Source organism: Rhipicephalus microplus, chromosome 6, assembly GCF_043290135.1.
Source record: "Rhipicephalus microplus isolate Deutch F79 chromosome 6, USDA_Rmic, whole genome shotgun sequence".
NCBI classification, from domain to species: Eukaryota; Metazoa; Arthropoda; class Arachnida; order Ixodida; family Ixodidae; genus Rhipicephalus; species Rhipicephalus microplus.
The window spans coordinates 6,374,870-6,398,175 of record NC_134705.1 but is presented as its reverse complement, the minus strand read 5'-3'; the positions used below and the strand labels follow the sequence as shown (position 1 = coordinate 6,398,175).

Below are 23,306 nucleotides of genomic sequence, written 5' to 3'. Positions count from 1 at the left end.
CATCACAAATGTTGATGAAAGCTTCATGTGGGAGGACCACTGATAGCAACGATTTCAACAGGAATGTCAGAAAGATGAAATAAACTCTTTCTATGGCACACTCACGAACTTGGCTCAAGCAGTGTGGTAACCAGAGGATGGCTCACCGGGCCTGTCCTCTACCCCCCGAAATTTTTCCCTGCGCAGAGAAAAATGACCATTTCAAGTAGGCGCCCTCCCCCAACCCCGAAAAAAATGTCAACTTATAGACAGTTTTGCCAGAGCCTGCCAGTCTCTAGCAACATTGTACGTTCACCGGAAAACCACCCCTGGAAACAAATTCTAAAACCACGTTTTTTGCGTGGTTTCAGCATTTGTTACTGGCCGCGGCTGCTTGTGTCCGATGTTTTATGCGGATAAAATTATTCCAATGAAGCGCTGGCAACTCGGGCACAGCTGTGTCAAGGCAAGATGCAGTCTGCATGCCTAAATTAATTTTTTTATGCTAGTAAAAACAATCTGTTTTTCAACCGATGGTGATAGAAATAGCACCTGCATTGTAGCGATCACATAAAAAAACTTGATTCCTACTAAGAGTACATAGGTTTGTTCTGCACTTCATCAAAGGCAATGTAAAGCTCAGCGCAGACTGATAGCACAGAGGCGATACTCAGACGTTAGACTAGTCGAAGGCGCTCAGTTACTTGGAACACATCATGCAGTCACTGTCGTGTTCCATCCGTGGCACATAAGTGTACAGACACCTGAAATGGGCAGTAAAACATGAAAGCTAAAACTGAAAATCCATCGCACAGTTGTTTATTTTACAGTTTGAGCAATATCAATTATGTGCACTATTCCGAACAACACGGGACGCAAAGTACCTGGGCTTAACATGAATCCCCGCACAGTGAACGTCGTGGTGTCCACATTTTGTTGTTCTTGCATTTTTCTTGATTTTTTTTTTGAAAGCGACGCCGACGAATGGGTCATCTGTGCGAGCAAATGACTCATTGCCTGTCTTTCTGCCGCTAATGAACATTGCCACATTCTCGCTAATGTTGTTTTGGGTGTGAACATGGACTGTAAATTTAGGTAGGTTCATCTTGAAAGTTTGATTCATGAATAGCTTACTCGTGAGTAAACTATGATAGTTCACGTAACCCTGCAGCCGCAGTTGACGTCATCACATCAGCACATTTTATAATTTCTCAGTCACATGAACACTTCAAATTGCGAGCGATTCCGATCGTCACTGATCTCTTTAAAAAGTACCCGGTGTAACACAGGCGCAAAAATACCGTAAGCGTTTTATCCTGAGGTTGTATGCTTAGAAAAAAACACAAATATGTTCGGGGTTCAACAGGAGGAATGTTTCTAGTTCTAGTCGAAAAGCTGAATTGATCAACGTCACAATGAATTGAGCGACTCTTCTTCTGCATGTCGACGATGTGGGGGTGCTTTGAAGACGCGGACAGGAAAAAGACAGGTGCGCGCTGTCAATTCCCTGTCTGCGTCTTCAAAGTGCATCGACATTGCAAACATGCAGAACCAACTGGCTCAATTAAGTTCGCTGACAAACTTCTCCTGCAGTTTATGCATTTTCTGTTCGTATAGGCACGACCACTATCGAAGGTAACGCGAAGCAAGGGGCCGCGCTCATCAGAACGTCATGACGGATATTTTGCGCGCCGCCCATGGACCACATGAGCAGTGAGCCCCTTCATGTAGCCGCTAGACCTTGCTGCAAACACATTCTAAGGAATGCGCCAGAAATAACAGAGAAGCAAACTGAAACACACTACGAAAACACCGCCGGAACCATTGAAAAAGCATTGCTGGAAGTGCCGTACGGGAAGTCTGCTGGGGTAGGCTGTTCAGCGCGAGCCAGTTTTACAAACACCAAAACCGTCTATAGGCTTTTGGACCCATGTTATAACTAAACTACCTTTGCCTCGATGAGGCGATGACTGGTCTTGCACGTCATGTCCACCAACAGATAATCAACTGCAAGGAAATTTAACATGAGCTTTTGGATTTAAGTCCCATAAGCTGTTGGAATTAAGCCTTGCTGCATTGGGCACAAATAAAAACGTTCAAACGTGGATACGCAATTATTTGAATGGTAGAACCCAGTCCGTTGTTTTAAATATTGTCAAATCTTTGTCCATCGCAGTAACTTCAGGCGTTCCCCAAGGGAGCGTTCTAGGACCCTTACTGTTCCTAATCCACATAAACAACATAGTTGAAAACATTACGTCACCCATAAAATTATTTGCTGACGACTGCGTCATATTGCTGCGACTGGTTCGCCACGTTCAAGTAGCCCGCCATAGTCATTGTGGCACCAGCACCTGCAAGACCCGGCTGGCATGCGCCACACGTTCGTGCGCTCCGGCAACGAGGAAGAGGAAGATAGTTGGATCTGTGCCACTCGGCTACTCGGACTTTATGACCATAGTCTTTAGAATAGTGGGCACAAGGTCGCCCTAATAAATACGCTTGTTTTTTTAACCTGTCTGCCTCAACATCCCTACATTTCTGGTGGAGTTGCTGGGTTATGAACCGAAGCCCCGCGAGCTCAACCCCGTGGAAGTGACTCCTGTACACCAAAGGGCAAGTCGCCGTCTTCGAGGTGACTCACCTGAGTTTGGTCCTCTTCACTTCACACCAAGGGTAATTCAAACGATGGATGCCACCACTATGACTAGCCAGGTAACACCGGCACAAGTGTTCATTAGCCAACCGCACCAGCCGCCAGTATTCCACGGCGACTCGTACGAGGATGTTGAAGATCGGTTGGACCTGCGAGAGAGTGGCGAGCTTGAATGGATGGGACGAAAGAGAGAAGCTCCGTCGCGTATACTTCGCCCTAGAAGACTTCGCAAAGACATGGTTTGAGAACCATGAAACCTCGTTGTCTACCTGGGAGGTATTGCGACGGCAAGCGGTGGCTACGTACGCTAACATAGACCGGAAAGAAAAGGCGGAGGCTGCTCTTCAATCGAGGAACCAGCTCGCGAACGAGAGTGCTGCTATGTACGTTGAGCACATGGTTCATCTGTTCAAGCATGCGGATTACAACAAGGCTGAGGATAAGAAGGTGCGCCATCTAATGCGCAGAGTGAAGCAAGAGCTGTTTGCCGTTATCGTCCGCAACCCTCCAAGCACAGTTGCTGAGTTTTACTCGGAAGCGACAGCCATCGAAACAACACTGGAACAGCGGGCTCGGCAGTACAACCGGAATATTAACTGCGCATCTGCACAGGTATTCTCCGGAGGCGTGCGAAACGACGTTGAAGCCCTGCGAGAGCTCATTAGATCAGTTATTACAGAAGAACTGAGCAGACTGCAAATGCCCCAGACTCCAACTGCACTATCCGTTACGTACGTTGTTCGTGACGAACTGAGGCAGGTGATACGCGAGCCAAAGCGTGAGCTGCAGCCGGTTCGACCTATATGAACATACTCTGAGGTTGTCAGACAACCCACGGTACACACCAATGCAGCAGTTGCCATAGCGACGACTCCTCTCCCACCTGCGGCACGCAGCGCACCTCGTCCACGGGAACCAACAGCTACCTATCTGCCCCCAGGAGCACGTAGCACACATCACTATGTGGAGCGTAGGCCCAGGAAAAGTGACGTCTGGCGTGATCACGAGCGCAGGCCTCTGTGTTTTCATTGTGGGGAAGCGGGTCATCTGTACAGATTCTGTCCTTATCGACAGGCTGGATTAAGAGGCCTCCCGTCGTATGCACCGTGCCCCCGAAACGGCGAACAACCAGCGGAGATTGAGGAGAAACTTGTCCACGCGCCAGAACTCGCCAACTCTACGCCAACACCGGTCACGGTCACCATCGCCTATGCGCTACCGGTCATCCAGCCCACGTGGACCTTCAAGGCAGCCTGGTCATCACTCTCCAAGCCCACTCCCGGAAAACTGAAGCAAGCGACCTGTGGATGTGAGGCCGCTGATAACGTCAATTACGAAGATCCTCCAATATGGTTTGAGGGTGATGACAATGTATTTCCGGTAGATGGGTGCAGCAACGAAAACGTTACTTCAGATTTGCGGTTGAGGATGAAAGGATAGGAGCTGAATGCCTTAGTCGACACCGATGCTGATTATTCAGTGATAAGTCACAAGATGGTGAAAAAGCTAAACAAAGTTGTGACACAGTGGAGTGGTTCGCAGATACACACGGCAGGCGGTGACATTATTACGCCCCTTGGCAGATGCACTGCAAGACTTGAAATACGGGGCTTTATTTACGTGGCCGATTTTATTGTGCTGCCAGAATGTTCAAGGGAACTCATTATAGGAATGGATTTTTTGAGAGCTAATGGTGCCGTAATTAACCTGCGTAGGTCCAGCGTGTCGTTTTCGACTGAACGAGCTATACCTGTGGAAGAATCTGAGGAACGACGCCTAACTGCTCTACGCGTTGTTCATGATGACCTAACTGTGCCGCCACGCTGCAGTATAATGGTGCTCGTAGAAAATGACGCATTGTACAACCGCGAAGGCATAGCGGATACAAATGTAGGGCTGTTTTTGAACAGAGGTGTCTGCGTAGCTAGGGGTCTTGTTCACTTGACGAAAGGCCGTGCAAATGTCCTACTCACAAATTTCTCCAATGAACTTCAACACATCGCTCAAGGCACGGCTGTTGGCTATTTACACGACTTCTGTATGGTGACTGAAATATGCAGCTTAACGACATCAACCACTTGACCAGTGGTCTGCAACATCGACACATACGTGACCGGCAATCAGAGCCTTCCGGACAGTCAAACGAAACAGACTTACGCCTTGGTAAAAGAATTCTCTGATTGCTTTTCAAGTGCCTCGAAGGTCCAGCGCACGTCAATCACGAAACACAGAATTATAACGCAAGAGGACACGAGGCCTATATGCCAGCATCCATATCGGGTGTCACAGAAAGAACGGGAAATTATCAAGAAGCAAGTGGAGGAGATGCTTTCGGATGATGTCATCCAGCCTTCGAATAGTCCATGGGCGTCCCCCGTAGTGCTCATTAAGAAGAAAGACAACACACTTAGATTCTGTGTCGACTACAGAAAACTGAACAGTGTAACTAAACGAGATGTCTACCCCTTGCCAGGTATCGACGATACACTAGATCGGTTGCAATCCGCAAAGTTTTTCTCCTCCTTAGATCTGAAAAGCGGATATTGGCAAATAGAGGTCGACGAGCGGGACCGTGAAAAAACGGCATTCGTAACACCAGATGGCCTCTACGAATTCAAAGCGCTTCCATTCGGTCTCTGTTCCGCACCAGCGACGTTCCAGCGAATGATGGACACTGTCCTTGCCGGATGGAAATGGCAGTCATGCCTAGTGTATTTGGATGACGTGGTGGTATTCTCTGCAACATTTGACAAACATCTAGAGTGACTAAGCACAGTATTGGAAGCCATCTGGTCAGCAAAATTGACAATCAAACCCGAAAAATGCCACTTCGGCTTCGAAGAGCTGCGATTCCTTGGACATGTCTTTAGTTCCGATGGTGTTCGTCCTGATCTCGAAAAGACAGCCGCTGTTCAGAGGTTCCCTACACCCAGAGACAAAAAGTCAGTGTGTCGATTTTTGGGTTTATGTGCCTACTATAGGCGATTTGTTGAAAATTTCTCAAAGATTGCGGATCCTCTTACAAAACTGACAAAAGACGACGTGCCCTTCACATGGGAAAGCGAACAACAGAAAGCTTTTGACAAATTAAGAAAACGACTACAGGGTTCACCAATACTTGCCCATTTTGATGAGACAGCCGACACTGAAGTACATACCGATGCCGGCAATGTCGGCCTCGGCGTCATCCTTGTTCAGTGGCAAGATGGTGAAGAGAAAGTGTTAGCCTATGCCAGCCGCAAACTATCAAAAGCTGAGGCTAACTACTCTGCAACTGAAAAAGAGTGCCTCGCAGTCATCTGGGCAATAAACAAGTTTCGACCCTACCTTTATGGTAGACCGTTCAGAGCTGTCAGTGACCACCATGCTCTATGCTGGCTGGCAAATCTCAAGGACCCGTCAGGTCGACTAGCAAGATGAAGCTTCAGCCTGCAGGAGTGTGACATTACGGTCGTGTACAAATCTGGAAGGAAACACAGTGATGCCGATTGCCTGTCACGCTCTCCCGTCGATCCAAGTGTACCTGAAGAGGAAGACTTCCCGTTTCTAGCCATTGTCGGCGCATCCGAAATAGCTCAACTACAACGAGATGACCCGGATTTGCTGGCGCTTATACAACACCTGCAGGGTCTCGACGTTCAAGTCCCTCGCATATTCTCCAGAGGGCTCTCCGCGTTCTGCCTTCGAGGAAGCGTCCTTTACAGGAGGAACTTCGAACCTAATGGTGAAACGTTTTTACTAGTCGTGCCCACAGCCATGCGAGAGGAAATTCTGCACGCATGCCACGACGAGCCAACATCTGGACACATGGGTGTGAGCCGAACATTCGCCAGGATTCGCCTGAAATACTATTGGCCTAAGTTGCTCGCATCAGTGCAGCGCTACGTGAAAACTTGTCATCAATATCAACGGCGCAAACTCCACCCGTAAAACCAGCCGGCCTTCTCCAGCCAATAGACCCTCCAGATGCCCCATTCCAACAAGTCGGCATGGACTTCCTAGGACCTCTCCCGACATCGTGTGCAGGCAAGAAATGGATAGTCGTAGCCACAGACTATCTGACCCGTTATGCCGAAACTGACTCTCTGTACAGTGCGACAGCTGCCGAAGTCGCCAAGTTTTTTGTGAACAACATAGTGCTCAGACATGGTGCGCCCATCGTCGTTATCACGGATCGGGGCACCACATTTACTACAGACCTCATGCAATGCCTGATGCGCATGACAAATACCGATCACAGAAGAACAACGGCGTATCACCCTCAGTCAAATGGCTTAACCGAACGCCTCTACAGAACTCTGACCGACATGCTATCAATGTATGTCGATGTTGAACATAAACAGTGGAATGAAATATTACCCTACGTAACATTCGCATATAATACAGCCGTTCAAGAAACAACCCACGTCGCCCCTTTCGAACTAGCATTCGGCCGAAGAGTGACCACCCCGCTGGATGCCATGTTACCACTACAGGATGAAAGCAGCTATCCACCTGACTTAGATGACTTCTTGCAAAGAGCCGAAGAAGCACGGCAAATGGCAAGATACCGAATATGCCACCAACAGCACCCGTCGATTCTAGTCGGTACAACAAGCGACGCAGTAACGCACCTTATCATCCCGGTGACAAAGTGTGGATATGGATACCAGTGCGCCGCCGCGGACTCTCTGAAAAGCTTCTTTGCCGATACTTCGGCCCTTATGAAGTACTCAACCATATCAGCAACGTCACTTATGAAGTCAGAATCGCTGGACACGTGAGTTCAAGACGCCGCAATCCCACGAAAGTGGTACACGTAGTTCGCATGAAACCCTATCATGACAGATCGTCGAAAAATGAGTGAGAGTGCGCATGTATCTTTTCACTGTCTTAAGCATCGGGACGATGCGTCTGAGGAAGGGGGGTAATGCTGCGACAGGTTCGCCACGTTCAAGTAGCCCGCCACAGTCATCGTGGCACCAGCACCAGCAAGACTCGGCTGGCATGCGCCACGCGTTCGTGCGCTCCGGCAACGAGGAAGAGGAAGATAGTTGGATCTGTGCCACTCGGCTACTCGGACTTGACGACCATAGCCTTTAGAATAGTGGGCACAAGTTCGCCCTAATAAATACGCTTGTTTTTTTAACCTGTCTGCCTCAACATCGCTACAATATGCAGAGAAATTATGACTGAATCTGATACTCGCATTTTACAAACCAACCAAGATCACATAGCAAACTGGTGTAAAAAATGGAAAATGAATTTAAACCTTGAAAAGTGTTCCAGTGTGAGCTTCTCAAGGAAAATATTCAAATCATTTCATCAATATAACATTCATGGCGTACTCATTAACACACACTGTGATTATAAGTATCTTGGTGTTCATTTTACTGAATCATTTACATGGAACAAACACATTGACACGGCCATAGGAAAAGCTAGTAGGATGTTACACTTTATTCGAAGGGATTTCAAAGGGGCGACGCGCGAAATCAAGGAAACTTTATATTTCTTGCAGGTCAGGTCTATACTTGATTATGATGCGTAGTATGGGACCCCAAGACTATCTTATAATTAAAATAGAAAAACTTCAGAATCAAGCGGCAAGGTTTGTTTTAAATAATTATAGCCCGTACGCCAGCGTTTCACAGATGAAGGCCACTTAAGGATGGGATCTGCTACATGTACGTAGACAGAAACTATGGCTTGAACTGTTGCACCAGATATATTACTTTAACACAGGAATAAGTCACCATAGCTACCTTGTTCAACCCTCCTACACATCCATTCGCTGTGACAATAGCAAAAAGATATCTACCTTCAAATGCAGATCCAATACTTTTTTTTTCATTCTTTTCAAAAACAATAAGTACAGCTTAAGTGATGAATTGGTTAGTGTAACAAATAATGATTTATTTTTTTCTACGCTGTGAAATTCTTCTTGCATTATGCATGTTCTGTGTGTATGAAAATGCATTTGTGATCCATTATTATGTTCCGGCAAGATAAGTACCGGTATCTTGCCGGTACTTGGCTATGGAGCAGAAACCTGGATACTTACAATGAGGGTTCAGCTTAAATTGAGGACGACGCAGGAAGGAATGGAAAAGAAAATGGTAGGCGTACCCTTAAGAGACAGGAAGAGAGCAGAGTGAATTAGGGGACAAATGGGGGTTAAGGATATCATAGTTGAAATAAAGAAGAGAAACAGGATAACCGCTGCTCATTGAGGGTAACAAACTGGATTCCCAGAGAAGGGAAGCAGGTTAGGGGGAAACAGAAGGTTAGGTGGAAACAGAAGGTTAGGTGGGCAGATGAGATTAAGAAGTTTGCAGGTATAAATTGGCAGCAGCAAGCACAGGACCTGGTTAACTGGCGGAACATGGGAGAGGCCTTTGTCCTGCAGTGGACGTAGTCAGGCTGATGATGATGATGATGTTCCGATAAATTTGACAGCGTTTTTTATGTGCGTTTATGTATTTTGCTGCAAATTCATTTGTTTGGATTTTTTGTCCCCCCCTCGTAATGTTTATATGGTGATGTAGGTACTATGTAAATAAATAAATTAATATGAGGTGGCTATCTAAACTGGTAGTTTGGAGCGCGACCACACTGTTGCTACGATTCTGCACGAAGACAAAATCTGACACCACTAGGAATTTCCGCACCTAACCTCAACCTTACTTAACCTCAATAATTTCGGTCTAATCGTCAAAATTATTGTGAGAGAAACATGAAAATAAGCAACGTGTTGAGTGAGAAAGTACACGAGAAAAACACACAACAGCAGCGGCGGTATTCTAGGGCGAGCGCCTTCCAGTATATGTTGCAATACTCGATTCTGCACGTGAGTGCTGGGCTTGAAACACTTGTGAAAGCGCTGCCCGTAGATACATGGATTCCTCTGGTACAAATTATCCTAGGGTACGAGAGGCCCTGATATCCCCGAAAGGAATCACCCATGCGCATGTCATCCTTATAATGTGAATATGGTGTCTTTATTCCATCTAAAAATCACATGGTTATGCATCAGTGAGTTTGTTTTGTCTAAGCAGAAGTATGTTCTTGATTTTCACACTCATCGGAATTTGGTTGTCGTCGCCATGAATGAAATCCATCACTGGGATTAGCAGTGTGGCACAGAATTTTTCACTCGAAAAATTGATTTGCTGCACAAACTTGAAGGAAAACACGGGAGACAGGAAAGAGCGCAGACTACCAACTGTTTATTGTCGTTTCTTGAAGCCAATATATACGCATGCTACGCTGCGCTTCCACGATGCACGCAAAACGAAAGATGCCGCAAACAAAGCCGTCGCAAAACAAATCAATTCAAAAGTGACTGCCACCACAATGACAAATGCGAAAAATGGCAAATTACAAAAGTGATGCCCACCACAATCTAAACTGCATATTCCCACGGTGTGCGCTCTTATTTAATCTTAAACTTATCTTTTATTATCTTTTGTATTTTTATTGCACCAAGCATCAACAAAGGCGTTAAAGTTTGCAAACGTACTCTACAGACTTATGTTTCAAAAACACTTAGAAAGCGCTTAGCACCGAATAAAACAATAAAACAACAATTTTATAGTCACTCCAAGCAGCCCAAAGTGAGCAAACCCGAAGAAGCAGTAACCGAGGGAGTAAAAAAAATAATATAATAACAAACAAAGAACCTTACAAAACATTACGTAGCGTCGCATGGGAAATCAAACAGGAACACTCATGAACAAAGCAAAAGAAGAGAAATGGAAGAGAACACAATGCAAGGGGTTACGCACAACATTACACATGACTATGTAGGAAGACCAATTCCCTGTCCGAAAGTGAAATTGAAGGCATGCTTATGCACTTGTCATTAAATTGCCTGATAAAGTACGCCTCTACAATCTCCCTTTCGGTATTTGCACGTGTCTTAGCCATGTCTGATGCATTCTCAAACCGGGGGTGCAACCACATGTCGTACAGTGGAAATCTAAATGACCATTATTTTTTTCTTTTACGACCAGACTGTGCTCACGCAAGCGTTCGTTGAGGCATCGCCCCGTCTGCCCTATGTACACCCTTCCACACGACAAAGGGATCAGATATACAACAGCAAATACACACCTAATGAAGACATTCACATGCTTTTTTGTGCATTTAGCCTTCTTCTGTTTAGTCATTAACGAACAGATCTGACCTAACTTTGTAGGCACTGAAAACAGTACAACACCGTACCAATTCGCATGATTGTGCACTAGCAAAAGTAAACTTTTTATTGTTTTACATGAAACATTACTAAATCTGTTCTCTTCATTCATCTGCATCTTGAAACAAGCAAAAAGCGAACGCAAATGTTGGAACAGCGCACGAAGCGAGCGCATCATTATGTGGGCACGCCGCGGCTCGCATCGAAGAGTCCGTGCCATGACGTCTTCCGCCAGGCAGCGCCACTCCAACATCTCGGGGCTAATAATAATTAGAAATTAAGTTTTCAGTCAGCCTTAAGCGAAGATTCAACCTGCGCTTTCCCGGCAACCAGCTCTGTCGTCCCGTCTGTTCCCGTGTGTCCCAGGAAAACATATGCCAGTTTTTTTTTTTCTTTGACAGAAATGGATTTCGCTAGTTGTTTTGATATTAGAAATTTTGAGAGATACAAGTAGTACGTTCGGTCACTTTTGAGACTTGCACCTTTTGTTGTAGTTGGGAAACCCTACCCTCGGATGTGCAGTCTCTCCAAGTCGGTGCGAGACTGCGCTACGCCGATGTTTACTGACCCCCCACTCCCCTCATTATTTTGGGTGATGTCTTTTTTGTGCAAAAAAAAAATGAAGAAAATTTGGCAGGACAGCCCTCCTCTTATAGTTGCGGAAATACCCGAGATGCTGAATCCTCCTACTTAGCAAGTATGAATTGGCATCAACTTGACCAACTCTCAATTTCTGAAACAGTAATTTGGCGTGAGTTGATATCGTTTGGTTTTCCAAAACTGCATGGGGAGTACAGTTTTACTGCGTCAAACCATGGACAAACGAAGTGAAAGACTCTTAATGCTCTTCGGTGTTAGCTCCTTTTATATTGTGCAGGTAGTGAAGCTAGTGAAGCTAAAGTGAGCTAAGGTGCAGACTAGACGTGTCTGTTATAATTGCAGTATGCATGTACTATACGAGTGAAATAAAAATGAGTCAGTTTTAAAAAATTTAGAGTAAAACATTTTCAACACAGCGTGCCACTTTTAGTCCTTGAGAAACGTGAGACAGGTCCTGGAAAGTGCTTTAACATGCCTTGAGTTTTCGCTTTGAAAACCTGTACGAACCCTGTGGCTGGCGTTTATGCTACTGGGAGGAGTCTGTCACATAGGTGATAATACCAGCACCTCTACAAATAAAATTTCACGTCCTAAACAAAGGCAACATTTAAAAGGTGGCTTCACAAGGTCCAAGTCCCAAGAGCGGTCAGCACAGCACAGCCAAAACAAAGGCATATGCACAAGAACTAATTCGTCTGCCTCTTCCAGACCAGCAGATTAGGTGCGTGGCAGTATAACGAAATCCTCTTTATAGGGAATTTTTTCGATAATTTATCAATTTTGTAATACCCTGGTTCGACTGTAGTCAGTCTTGTATTTATGTAACTGGATTCAATTTTTTTTTAACCAGCATGAAATAGATGTAAACTATAGTTAAATTTTCAGTGATTTTAGCTTTTTAAACTAAAAAAAAAAATGTTTGTGTCATCTGCAAACATGATTATTGCAGGAGATTCACAGGTCTTTACCAAATCATCTACACAAAGCATGAATAGAAGTGGCGCTTAGGTCGGTCCAATTTCCTGTTCTAGTGTCATTTTCTGAGTGCGTGCCCTTGTTCAGTTAAAAGATGAACCAATATCAACTAGCCCAATTATCCGTGCTACTGCAATAGAAGGGGTTTGCGTAATTCTGTCTCTTGTATCTTGTCTGCTTACACATTCTTAATACCGCTATGAATAAGAAAGGGCCTGAAATTGACCCTGCAGAACACCTACTTGCGCGCCCTTGCCCACAACCATCCAATGAATAGAATTTTCACGAGTCTGTTTTGAAAACGCTGTTGATTCTGCCTTTTCTGATCAGCATGTGGCAACGTGGGGCACTTGTGTCGATGTTCTATGCCTCAACGCTCTATGCTTATTGTAAGTATTGTAAGTTCTTGCTTTGAAATTATAGGGTAGTACTGAGTTTCAGTGTATATACGTTATACGATGCTTGCCTCCGGCATTTTGTGACTTTCAAAAATACTAGTCAGCTCTGACTTACCTGAATATGACAACTTAATTTTAGCCTGAAACACAATTACACAAGCTTGTGCATTCACCGTGGCATGTGACAGTCTCACGATGGGCTGAAATTCCTCTAGTATCCAATTCTTACAAGCTGCAAAATCCAAAAAACAGAAAAACAGAAATAAAACAGAAAACTAGATTCTCTCATGAACTGTATTTATTCCTCTTCTCTTGAAGCAATGAGAAGTGTCGTCATTCAACACTGTTCTGCCTCTTCTGCTGGCAGCACTGTAGGATTGTTCTTATGCGGCATTGTTAGCACCTTGAAGCACATTGCCGATGCTGTATCTACGGTGTGGTGCACTCAGTATGGACATCTACTGGGTGCACAGGAACATGCAAGCAATTATCTAAACTACACTTGGACATGTGCATAGAAAAAATTAGTAGCCACTGTTAGTTTGCCACTCCTGATGGACTGTTGCTACTAAAAAGTTACAATCATGATGATTACAACCTATCATTTTTTTCTTGAGATGTGGTGAAAGGCACTAAAGTACAGGTGTGAAGAATTGTGGTATAGGGCCTTTCTTTGTTCCTAAATCTGGCTCGAGAAAAATGATTTAAAAGTAAAAGAGCATCTCAACATGCATGCCAGTGGTGGCATTCTCTATGGCTGCATACACAGCAACAGTCGACCCTAAAGCGACTACGCAATAAAAAGCAGCGCCTTTTTCGGAAAGCCAAATGCTCGAGGTCAACTGACCGATGGGCTGCGTACAATGAATCAGCCGATGAATATGCGCACGCGCTTGCCGTGGCTAAGCGTTCTTTCTTTGAAGTTACCCTCCCCTCTATGCTTAGAACTAATCCCCGTAGATTTTGGCTAACCATCAACGGAAAAAGTGAAAAGAAAATTGAACTGATGTCTGAAGACGACTGTATGATCCCAAGTGAAATGTGCTGCGAAGCCTTAAATACGGTATTTTCGTCGGTATTTGTGACCTGTACGCCATACTGTTTGTCTCCTTTCCCTGCCTGCAATTATTTACCTATGGATCCATTAATCATAGACTGGGTGGGTGTTGCCAAATTGATAAGGAATCTGAAACCTTCCTCCCCCGGAGATGATGGTATTAACCCCAAATTCTTAAAAAATACTGAAATGTTATCCGCTATAATTCTATCTAAGATTTTTTCACAGTCTCTGGAAACTTCTGCAATACCACAGGATTGGAAGGTCGGGAAGGTGGTTCCTTTGCCCAAAACAGGTAACACTCACAATCCCATCAATTACAGACCCATATCGCTCATCAGTGCACCATGCAAAATTGTTGAGCACATTATCTACAGCCATTTAGTCCGCTTTCTCGAAAAAAATTACTCCTGTGAAACTCAGTTACTTAGCCTCACTAACGACCTATTTTGCGCCGCTGACCGTTCTTCAGTTATCGACTGCGTATTTATCGACTTCACGAAGGCATTCGATACCGTTTGTCATAAACTACTGCTTTCTAAATTAAACTCAATCAATCTAGATGTAAATATTCTCAAATGGTTGGAGTGTTTTCTAAGTAACCGCACACAATACGTTGTTGCTAATGGCTTTATTTCCACGCACTGCTCTGTTACGCCTGGTGTGCCGCAAGGTTCTGTCTTAGGTTCCCTATTATTCTTAATTTATTTTAATGACTTGCCGAATACACTATCATCAACTATTAGACTCTTCGCGGATGACTGCGTAATTTACAGAGAAATTTTGGATTCCGCCGACCAAAGTGCGCTACAATATGACCTTAATAAGATTTCTACCAGGTGCGATACATGGTTAATGAAACTGAACACAAATAAGTGCAAAGTAATGCGAGTAACCCGTCAAAAACATAATACTACAGCGTGCACTTACATACTCATCCACGACCCCCTAACCAAAGTGTCATGTTACAAATATCTTGGCGTGTACATCTCGGATAACTTTTCTTGGCAAACACACATCGATCATATCACAAGCGACGCTAACCGCATGCCCGGTTTTTTACGACGAAACTTTGCTCTTGCTTTAGCAGATATAAAACTCGTTTTATACAAAACTTTAGTTCGGCCAAAGCTGGAGTATGCGTCGTCGATCTGGGACCCGCATATCAACTCGTTACTTCATGATATCGAAGCTATCCAGAATCGTTCCGCACGCTTCATATTATCAAACTATTTTCGTACGGCTAGCGTCTCGTCCTTGAAATCTTCCCTTAACCTACTTGATCTGTCTGTTCGCAGGAAAATATCACGACTTTGTCTTTTTCATAAAATTTATCACGCCAATTCAACGCTCAAAGATTCGATGCTTTTTCCTCCCACTTATTCGACAAGAAACGACCATCAGTTCAAGGTTGGCGTACCGAGCAGCCGGACAAACTATTATTTCAACTCATTTATTCCTAAAACCAGCTCGGACTGGAACCACCTCCCCACCTGCATTGCTTCAATAATTAATCCAGCCAATTTCAAGGTGGCTATTAGTGGCCATATTACCCGTTTTTTTTTTTTTTTCGCGAATTCCGCGGTTTTGTGTAAATCCTGCTCGGTTGTTCCCGTGTACGGCAAATGTTTTTGGCGCCTTTTGATTTTTCCTTTCTGTTATTGTTTGTTTACTTTTCCAGTTTATGCGGATATTTCAAATATGTTTCATATGTGTAACCACACTCCTGCTGCATTGTATACCTGTAGAGTGTTTTACCCCCCACTCCTCTCTGTAATGCCCTTGGCCCTGAGAGTAAATAAATAAATTAATAAATTTGTCACCACAGTCACTGATGGTTTCATTAAACCTGTAATTTCAGCGTGTGTGTGTCGTCTTCTTTTCTTGTGTACGCGTCCCTAAGCTGGTTTCTCTGTTTCTTCAAGTATGTACCAACCGACCCAGCAACAAATCTACAGCTACTATTCGCTTCAAATTTGCTTTGAACCAAGAAATTGTTGTTTGCCTTAGCCTACTATAAAGTAAAGAAATTTGTTACCACTGAAATTCACTGTACTCCTGATCTGCCCTGATCACATAACCAATGGTGGCACTTCCCCTAGCCTGTTTGTCTGCTACTCTGCATGCGGCCTTTTGGACGGAACAACAACGCTGTTTTGAGCTTCCAGCAATATTTGACTGTTTGTGCAAACTTGCACGGAAAGTCCAGTATGCTATTTTGCACACTGGTTGACTAAGGTGAGAAGCCGTAGACTTGCATAGTGTAGGACCGCCTATAAGATGCCGTGTTCTTATTATGCGTCCATTCAAGTGCAAAAAATTCTACATATGTCTTTATTCTACTTATGCTTAACAATTACATGACAGGAGCACTCTGCACTGGTGAAACATCACCACGAGTGCTAAAGCTGACGTCAGCGAACTGGTGCCGACAAGTGCGCTTGTAAGTTACGTCTGCAGAGGTAGAAGGTTTGAACGAGAACGTGGGCGCTGGAGAGAAGACATTTGTGCAGGTCAGGAGTACTGTAGGTCGTAGCCTTCACATAAGTGCTCGCCAAAAAATGATTACATCTAATCTTTGTCATCCTAGGGGTCATGCCCGTGACAGTGTCCTTAATAATAGTTGTCACACTTTGTTGTTCTAAACAGCTTGGAGGTGCTTGTGCATATCAAGCATAGCCTGGGGTAGTCGCTGCTGCCGCTGGAACCTGAGTGGCGTTTTATCTGTGCAGGCAGAGTCCTCGACCTCGCCAAGGGACAATGCCGAGAAGAAGCCCCCAAAGCCCAGGGAACCACGAGTGCGTCCAGTGCCGCCACCTGTTGAGGTGAAAGCTCTTTTTGCATCACCTGCAGTCGAAGAAATGTAGGTGCAAAATGTTTTAATCATTTATATTTAGTGCCAATGCTCTGTTCCCAAGCGTACTTACTAGATTAAAAAAACAACTCACTGCATTATGTTTATTAAAACATTACAGTAATATGTGCAGTGTCCCAAAACTCCACAGGTTGTACGTGACTAGTGCCTCATCTGAAGCACCTTTAGATAATGGCAGTTAGCCATATTTGTGCTTGAGCTTTGTTGATCGTGCAGAATCTGGTGGCAGCTGGCTGTGCAGATAAGACAGATGCTTGGGCTAGTTGGTGATCGGGAATCAACATATTTCCCAGCGCAAGACTACGAGTAGTTACGACGTAACTACAGAAGAAGAGACAAGGACAGAAAGAGCGCTGTACACCTGCACCTGTCCTTGTCTCTTCTTCTGTAGTCACGTCATAACTACTCGTAGTCTTGAGCTGTGCAAATATGGCTGTACAGCCTACGCAGGTGCAGCGCTTCACTACAATGCTGCATATAGTCAGCGACAATCGCTGTCCAACTGTGTCTAGTTTTTGCGACATTGTGCAAAAGAACTAAGGCCAAATACTGTATGATGTGCAGAGCCTGTTTTACCGGCAATATTTGTCTCCTCCCAAAAAAATCGTTTTTTTGTTTTCGTGAACTTCATACTATAACACTTTTTGGGGGCTTAGTTGCTGCATATTGACTAAAATTATTTAACACAAGCAAAATGCATCATTGTCTGTTATCTCTTAGTAATATTGTCTCTAATAAAAAGCGAGACGAGCTCTCAAGTTTACCCTTCTTTCCTTCATTCATAGTGAGGGTATCGTTCTGGTAGACTTAATGTTTTCAGATGGTATGAGAAAGATTATTGGTCAGCTGCTAGCTCATAATAAGGTCACGTGCTACGGTACACAGACAGGCAAATAATGAGCATCCCACATTCGCCGCAATGGCTGCAGGCAGTGCTGACTCAGGCTTCGTCCTTTAAATGCACATTATACCCTATTGACTGGGCGAAGGGATGACCGCTTTGTAGTGCGGTGGTATGATCCTGCTGGTGGCAAGTTATCTTTTTGTCCACTTTTCTTTCTGCACATTACATTACAATTACTTCTAATAACAACCCCTGTACTGCACATGGTATTACTGTCTGTTAGTTCTTATTAATATTGAGTCTAATGAAGAAAACAAGCCCTTAAATATCTTGCATGCGAGAGAAAAGCACTACCTACAACTGTTTATTGCACGACGACATGAAACAAGTGTTGAATGGAAAAACATGTGAGAATGGTAACAGATTTTCTATCTTGTATACATGTCAAGCAATTTAGAATAATTAGTATGCATAGTGACAGAAGGCTTGCTTACGGACCCCATCCCTCACTTCCTAATGAGAAATCTGTCTAGTGCATTCGAACCCCTTTATAAGCGACACTGATGTAAGAGACAAATGGTTATGTGAAACACCAGTGTGCCAACAGTGGAATACAAGTTGATAGGAAAATTCACATGAGGTATTGCTTCTAAGAGACATCTCATGTATAAAACAAGAATCGCCATCCGAAGCATGTCACTTATAAAGAGGCTTGCATACTGTATATAAGATAGAGATTTCCATGACACGTGTATGAGATAGGAAATATGTTATCAATCTCACTTCCTTTCTTTCTTTTTTTATTGAACGCATTTGCACAGCTGCTGCATGTTTACCACATTTACTCGCATAATCCTCACACTTTCACTGAGGAAAAGTTGGCGTGGGAGGGTGGGAGTGGGGGAAAGAAATACACAAAGAAAATTTTCTACGAAAACCTACAGAGCAGGGGGAAAAGAACAGAAGCAGCTGCAAATCAGGATTTTCACGCTAGCATCTAACAAGCTTTAAGAAGTACTAATCAAGACTTGCCACAGGTTGAACACAAGACAAGATCGATTTGAAGAGAGTTTTCAAATACCATACGCAAAGCTTGCGGGTGTAGTGTTAGTGTTCATCACTAAACGGCAGCTTGCAACAGGTCAACCTTGGGCTGATAGCAATCTGACACGGAATCGTCCGCAGTTACCTTCTGATGAAGTAGTGTTACCATCCACCCTAATCTTAGGCATGCGGAAAGCCCTGCGCGTCTTAATGACTTTCAGCTGCCCATACTGTTCAAACTCGTCTATTCCGAAATCGCTACCGTTCGCCCTGTTGAATTGTTTAGCGCATGATCAATTGCTTTCAACTCTAGCTTCCACTGGAGTACACTAACGCACTACAATGCACACTTGCTACTTTGCCTTGGTTTGGCTTGGTTTAAATTGGGCCTCTGTAGTGTGCTCAATGCTTAAGAGGTGGCGCCAGGCTGTTGTGCGCTGTCATCTTGAGTGGTTAGAAAGAGCAGATGACATTACGGCTACAATAGGAAAAAAGAACTCGACTTTGCAGGTTTCAACTTGGTTTTAGATACGGCACTGCTACAGCCAATAGCCTCATTTAAGTACTTAGGGGTCATGTTTCACTCGGACATGAACTGGAAATCGCATGTAGAAAAGACATGCTCCAAGCTAGCATATGGGTGTCACACGCTACTAAAAGCCTGTGAATGTTTTGGCACATCGATTTTACGCATCCTATATTTTGCATTCGTGCACAGTCACTTGAGCTACTGTATAGCATCGTGGGGCAGTACATATAAAACTCATTTGAAATGTATTAGCCGCCTGCAAAAGAGGGCAGTCCAGATTATCACATACTCAAACAGGACGGATACTCCAAAATAACTGTTTCAAATGATGCATGTACTTCCACTGGACTCTGTTCACGTGTCCAGTGTTGCTGATATAGTGCATGGAATAATAAAACGTGATGACCCATTCCCATTGAGCACCTTTACGTTATCCTTGCACTGTACAAGAGCTACAGCGAATCACTGTTTTAATTTACCGGTAGCCAGAAATGCCTACGGTCGAAGGCTCATAGAATTTCACGGCGCTCTCATATGGAATGCAATACCGACTGATGTGAAAAAGGCCAGAAATTTTTCATTGGCCATAAAGCATGCACTTCATGCGAACTTTCTAAGTAATACGACTGTATAGTCATTTAGCGTTATTAATATTATTATGATCATTATTTTTCTAGTGCTAATATTATTCTGTGCTATAAGTAGCTATGTTCTGCACTATGTTTCTTTGTATAATTCTAGCATGTGTTTTTTTTTCTATTTTCAAACATTGTATCCAGTTTGATGTCCTTTGTCGCTGTGTAACCGCTTGCGCAAGTATGTACGTATGTCACACAATTGGTCCCTCTACTAGCCAGTTATGCTATGGGACCAAACAAGTGTTTGCGAAGTTTTTTGTTACATGGATGTGAAAGTTACAATTAAAAAAAAAATTCGCATGTGATAATTACTCACTGGAAAAAAAAAATCGTATTTTTTGAGGGAATGTGGGGGGGGGTCTGCAAGTGCGACGATTATGCGAGTAAATAAGGTATATATATGCACTCAAACCACGATATAAGAAACCTGGATATTATAAAATACTGGTTATAACAAATTAAATGAAAGACAGTCTTCTAATAGGTTTAGTGTTAGGAATAAACGTTTATAAAAAAATTTCGGACATAACAAACTTGATTTCGTATAAGATGCAACTTTGTTATAATGAGGTTTGAGTGTATATGACGACATTGTGCAACAAACAGATCTAAGGAACACTTGTCCCCTGTGTATCTTTCTTGTGTGCTGCACTTTTTCTTGTGCTAATTTTTATCTCATGAAGTAGATTGTCTTCGTTTGCTGTTGGAGCTTTCCGTCATTGTAGTAGGGGCTCTCAATCAATCTTATTCTTTCTCTCAATTTTATTCAAACCGAATAGAATTTTTTTCAAATACTTCAAAATGAAACTAAAAAGAAGTTGCAGAGGATGCCTAAGCACATTATGAGATTGCAACATAGAATTATTTTTGTTTTTTTGTCTACGTTGGTAATGTTCTGTAGGAGTGTTCTATATTTGTTTTACAAGAATGATGGAATACAGAAACTGAATTGTATTTACTTATATGATTTGGTGCAATCAATGTGGTATCGACAACACTTAACACGTGAACTCTGTGTACGTTTCAAAAAGTTTATTTTAGGCATATATTACTGTGATGTTCGCAGGTCACTATGAACAAGACGCGTTTGCAACACTCGTAGCATTTATTGGGGGTAGCAAGAAGACGCGGAAGCTATGCGTTGGTGTCACTAGCTGGGAGCAGTCTGTCCTGCAAGGGCGGAGAGCTCGCTCGCTACGAACGCTCCTGCTTATGTCACTCGGTGCGTCTCGTGCAACGCTGGTCGCTGACTCCGGAGTCTCGTAGCACTTCCTCCACCGCAATTCAAGAATCAAGATGCCTGGAATCTGTTGGGTTGCTTCCTAATTAGTTGAGAGTATCACCTCGGAAGGCTGTTTTTGCTGACCATGCTTGCTGCTATATTTTCAAAGGCGGCAGCTGCTGCGGGTACACATTCTACAAAGGCTGTATAGCAGTTGTCTGTGTCCTCATTCATCGCAAATGAGGACGCTGTCGTTGTGGTAGGGGCTGAAAGCAAATGATCTGTGGGTCGTCTTTATGTACAAGGTCATTTGGTGTCTGCACCTTGACCTCGTACGAGACTGGTCCCGTCTGCTGCAATATAGTTGCATCGAGCCACTTTGGTCCGCTCCTGAAATTGCGCGCCAAAATTTGCTTGTTTACTTGAAGCGTAGCGTGAGCGGTGTTTCGCCGCGTAATTTGTTAGGACTGGCTTGTGCTGACCGTGCACAATAAGGTGGGCTTCAGTGCGTCCGAACGAGTGTGCATCTAACGACCTAGGAAAATATAAGATGGTGTCTCTAGCGTTGTTGCATGTGGCGTGATCCGATGCACCATCAAGAATTTAGACGTTTCCTCAAGACTTTCTGTTGCAGGGCCTTTGCGTAGGGCATTTTTTAAGGTCTGGACAAACCTTTCTGCCTGTCCATTGCTACTCGAGTGATAAGTAGATAGGAGAACTTGTTGAACGGCGTGTTCTTTCATGAACATCTTGAACTCACACGATGTGTACTTAGAATAGTTTCTCGTGCGCCTTATCGAGCGAACAAATCACGTAATCTTGCTATGGTTGCTTGCACTGACGCGGATGACATGACGTAAACCTCTGGCCATTTCGAATGCACGTCGACAGCAACTAGCAGCATACGATTATGGAATGGGCCCGCAAAATCAATATCCACATGTGACCATGGTCGTGTCGGCCACGACTATGAGTGCAATGGTGCCTGTTGTGGCATGTTGCGCTGCTGCTGGCATGCCATGCAGTGTCTCACTTGATTGTGAACATCTCGCCCCACGGATGGCCATTATATGTAGCTGCGTGCGAGTTACTTGCTTCGTACGATGCCTCGTTGTCCCTGATGTATTATATCCTCCAATACGGTAAACTGCAGTTTTGGCGGCACCACTACTCGCATTCCAAATATTAGGCACGCTTCGTGGACTGTCAACTCACAGCGTCTGTCAAAGTATGGTTTCAACTCTCCTTCGTCAACATAGAAAGGTCATCCTTTTCTGGTGAAATCCAAAACGAGGCTGAGAAGAGGATCACGAGCTGTGTGGCGCGCTATTTCTGTGCTTGTCACTGAAAGAGACGCTCACCAAAGCGTATGAAACATCTCACTAGTGCTGTCTTCTCCCTCGCTTGTCTCCAGCGGTAGTCACGAAAAACAGTCCGCATCCACATTGTCGCCTGATTGTCGGTAAACCAGGTCATATTTGTAAACTGAAAGAGTTACAGCCCATCGTTGTAGTCTTGCAGCCGCTATAGCTGGAAGCCCGCTCTTCGGCTCAAGAATCACTAGCAGTGGCTTATGGTCTCTGATGAATGTAAATGGTCGACCATAAATATAAAAATGAAATTTCTTGACCCCAAAGATTAAAACAAGTGCCTCCTTCTCAATCTGGCTATAGTTTTCTTCGGCCTTTGTTAGCGTCCTGGAAGCGTAAGCGATTGGCCTAACAGTGTGGTCTTTCATAAGATGTGGTAACACGGTGCTGAGACCGTACGCGGATGCGTCACATGACAGCTACAGCGGCAGCGTCGGATCATAGTGTGCAAGGACTTCGGTCGACGACAGCACTGCTTTGAAGGCTTCAAACGCTTGCTCGCATTTACGGTCCCAGGACCAAGAGACGTCTTTCTGTAACAATCTGTAGAAGGGTTTAGCAAGTGTTGCCAAATGCAGGGTGAACTATAGCAGTTCATGAGTCCAAGCAGCGAACCCAGCTTTGCTACGTTAGTAGGCCCTGAAACTTTCAAAAGAGCTTGAAATTTTTTGTTTGTTGGCTTGATGCCGGTCTTACTATTAACATGCCCAAGGTGCTGAAGTCTCTATTTGAAGAACTCACATTTTTTAAATCTTTACTCCGACGCCTTTTTGCACCAGTGTTTGAAACACTGCTTTGAGATTTCGGAAGTGCTCTTCATCGATTGCTCCAGTCACAAGAATGTCATTTAGATAACATATAACTCCTGGCAGACCTTTTCAACATGTTATCCCTGATGTGCTGGAACAATGCTGGTGCTGAGGCAATTCTGAACGGCAGCCTG

The 23,306-nt window shown here is 44.1% G+C and overlaps 2 protein-coding genes across 10 annotated transcripts in view; one reads left to right on the top strand and one right to left on the bottom strand.

Moving 5' to 3' along the window:
- Positions 1–9,823: 9,823 nt before the first annotated feature.
- Positions 9,824–23,306, bottom strand: part of LOC119167762 (glutaminyl-peptide cyclotransferase) — an 823,023-nt gene continuing 809,540 nt past the window's right edge. For all 8 annotated transcript variants that reach the window (XM_075865235.1, XM_075865229.1, XM_075865226.1 and 5 more), the window contains one exon: positions 9,824–16,688. In XM_075865235.1, coding sequence (XP_075721350.1) covers positions 16,483–16,688 — 206 coding nt within the window. In that variant the 3' untranslated portion in view covers positions 9,824–16,482. The remainder of the gene's footprint in view (positions 16,689–23,306) is intronic.
- The window catches only part of LOC119167760 (uncharacterized), a 310,115-nt gene continuing 303,382 nt past the window's right edge, over positions 16,574–23,306 (top strand). For both annotated transcript variants that reach the window (XM_075865242.1, XM_075865241.1), the window contains exon 1: positions 16,574–16,704. The gene's annotated coding sequence lies outside the window, so the exon portion shown is untranslated. The remainder of the gene's footprint in view (positions 16,705–23,306) is intronic.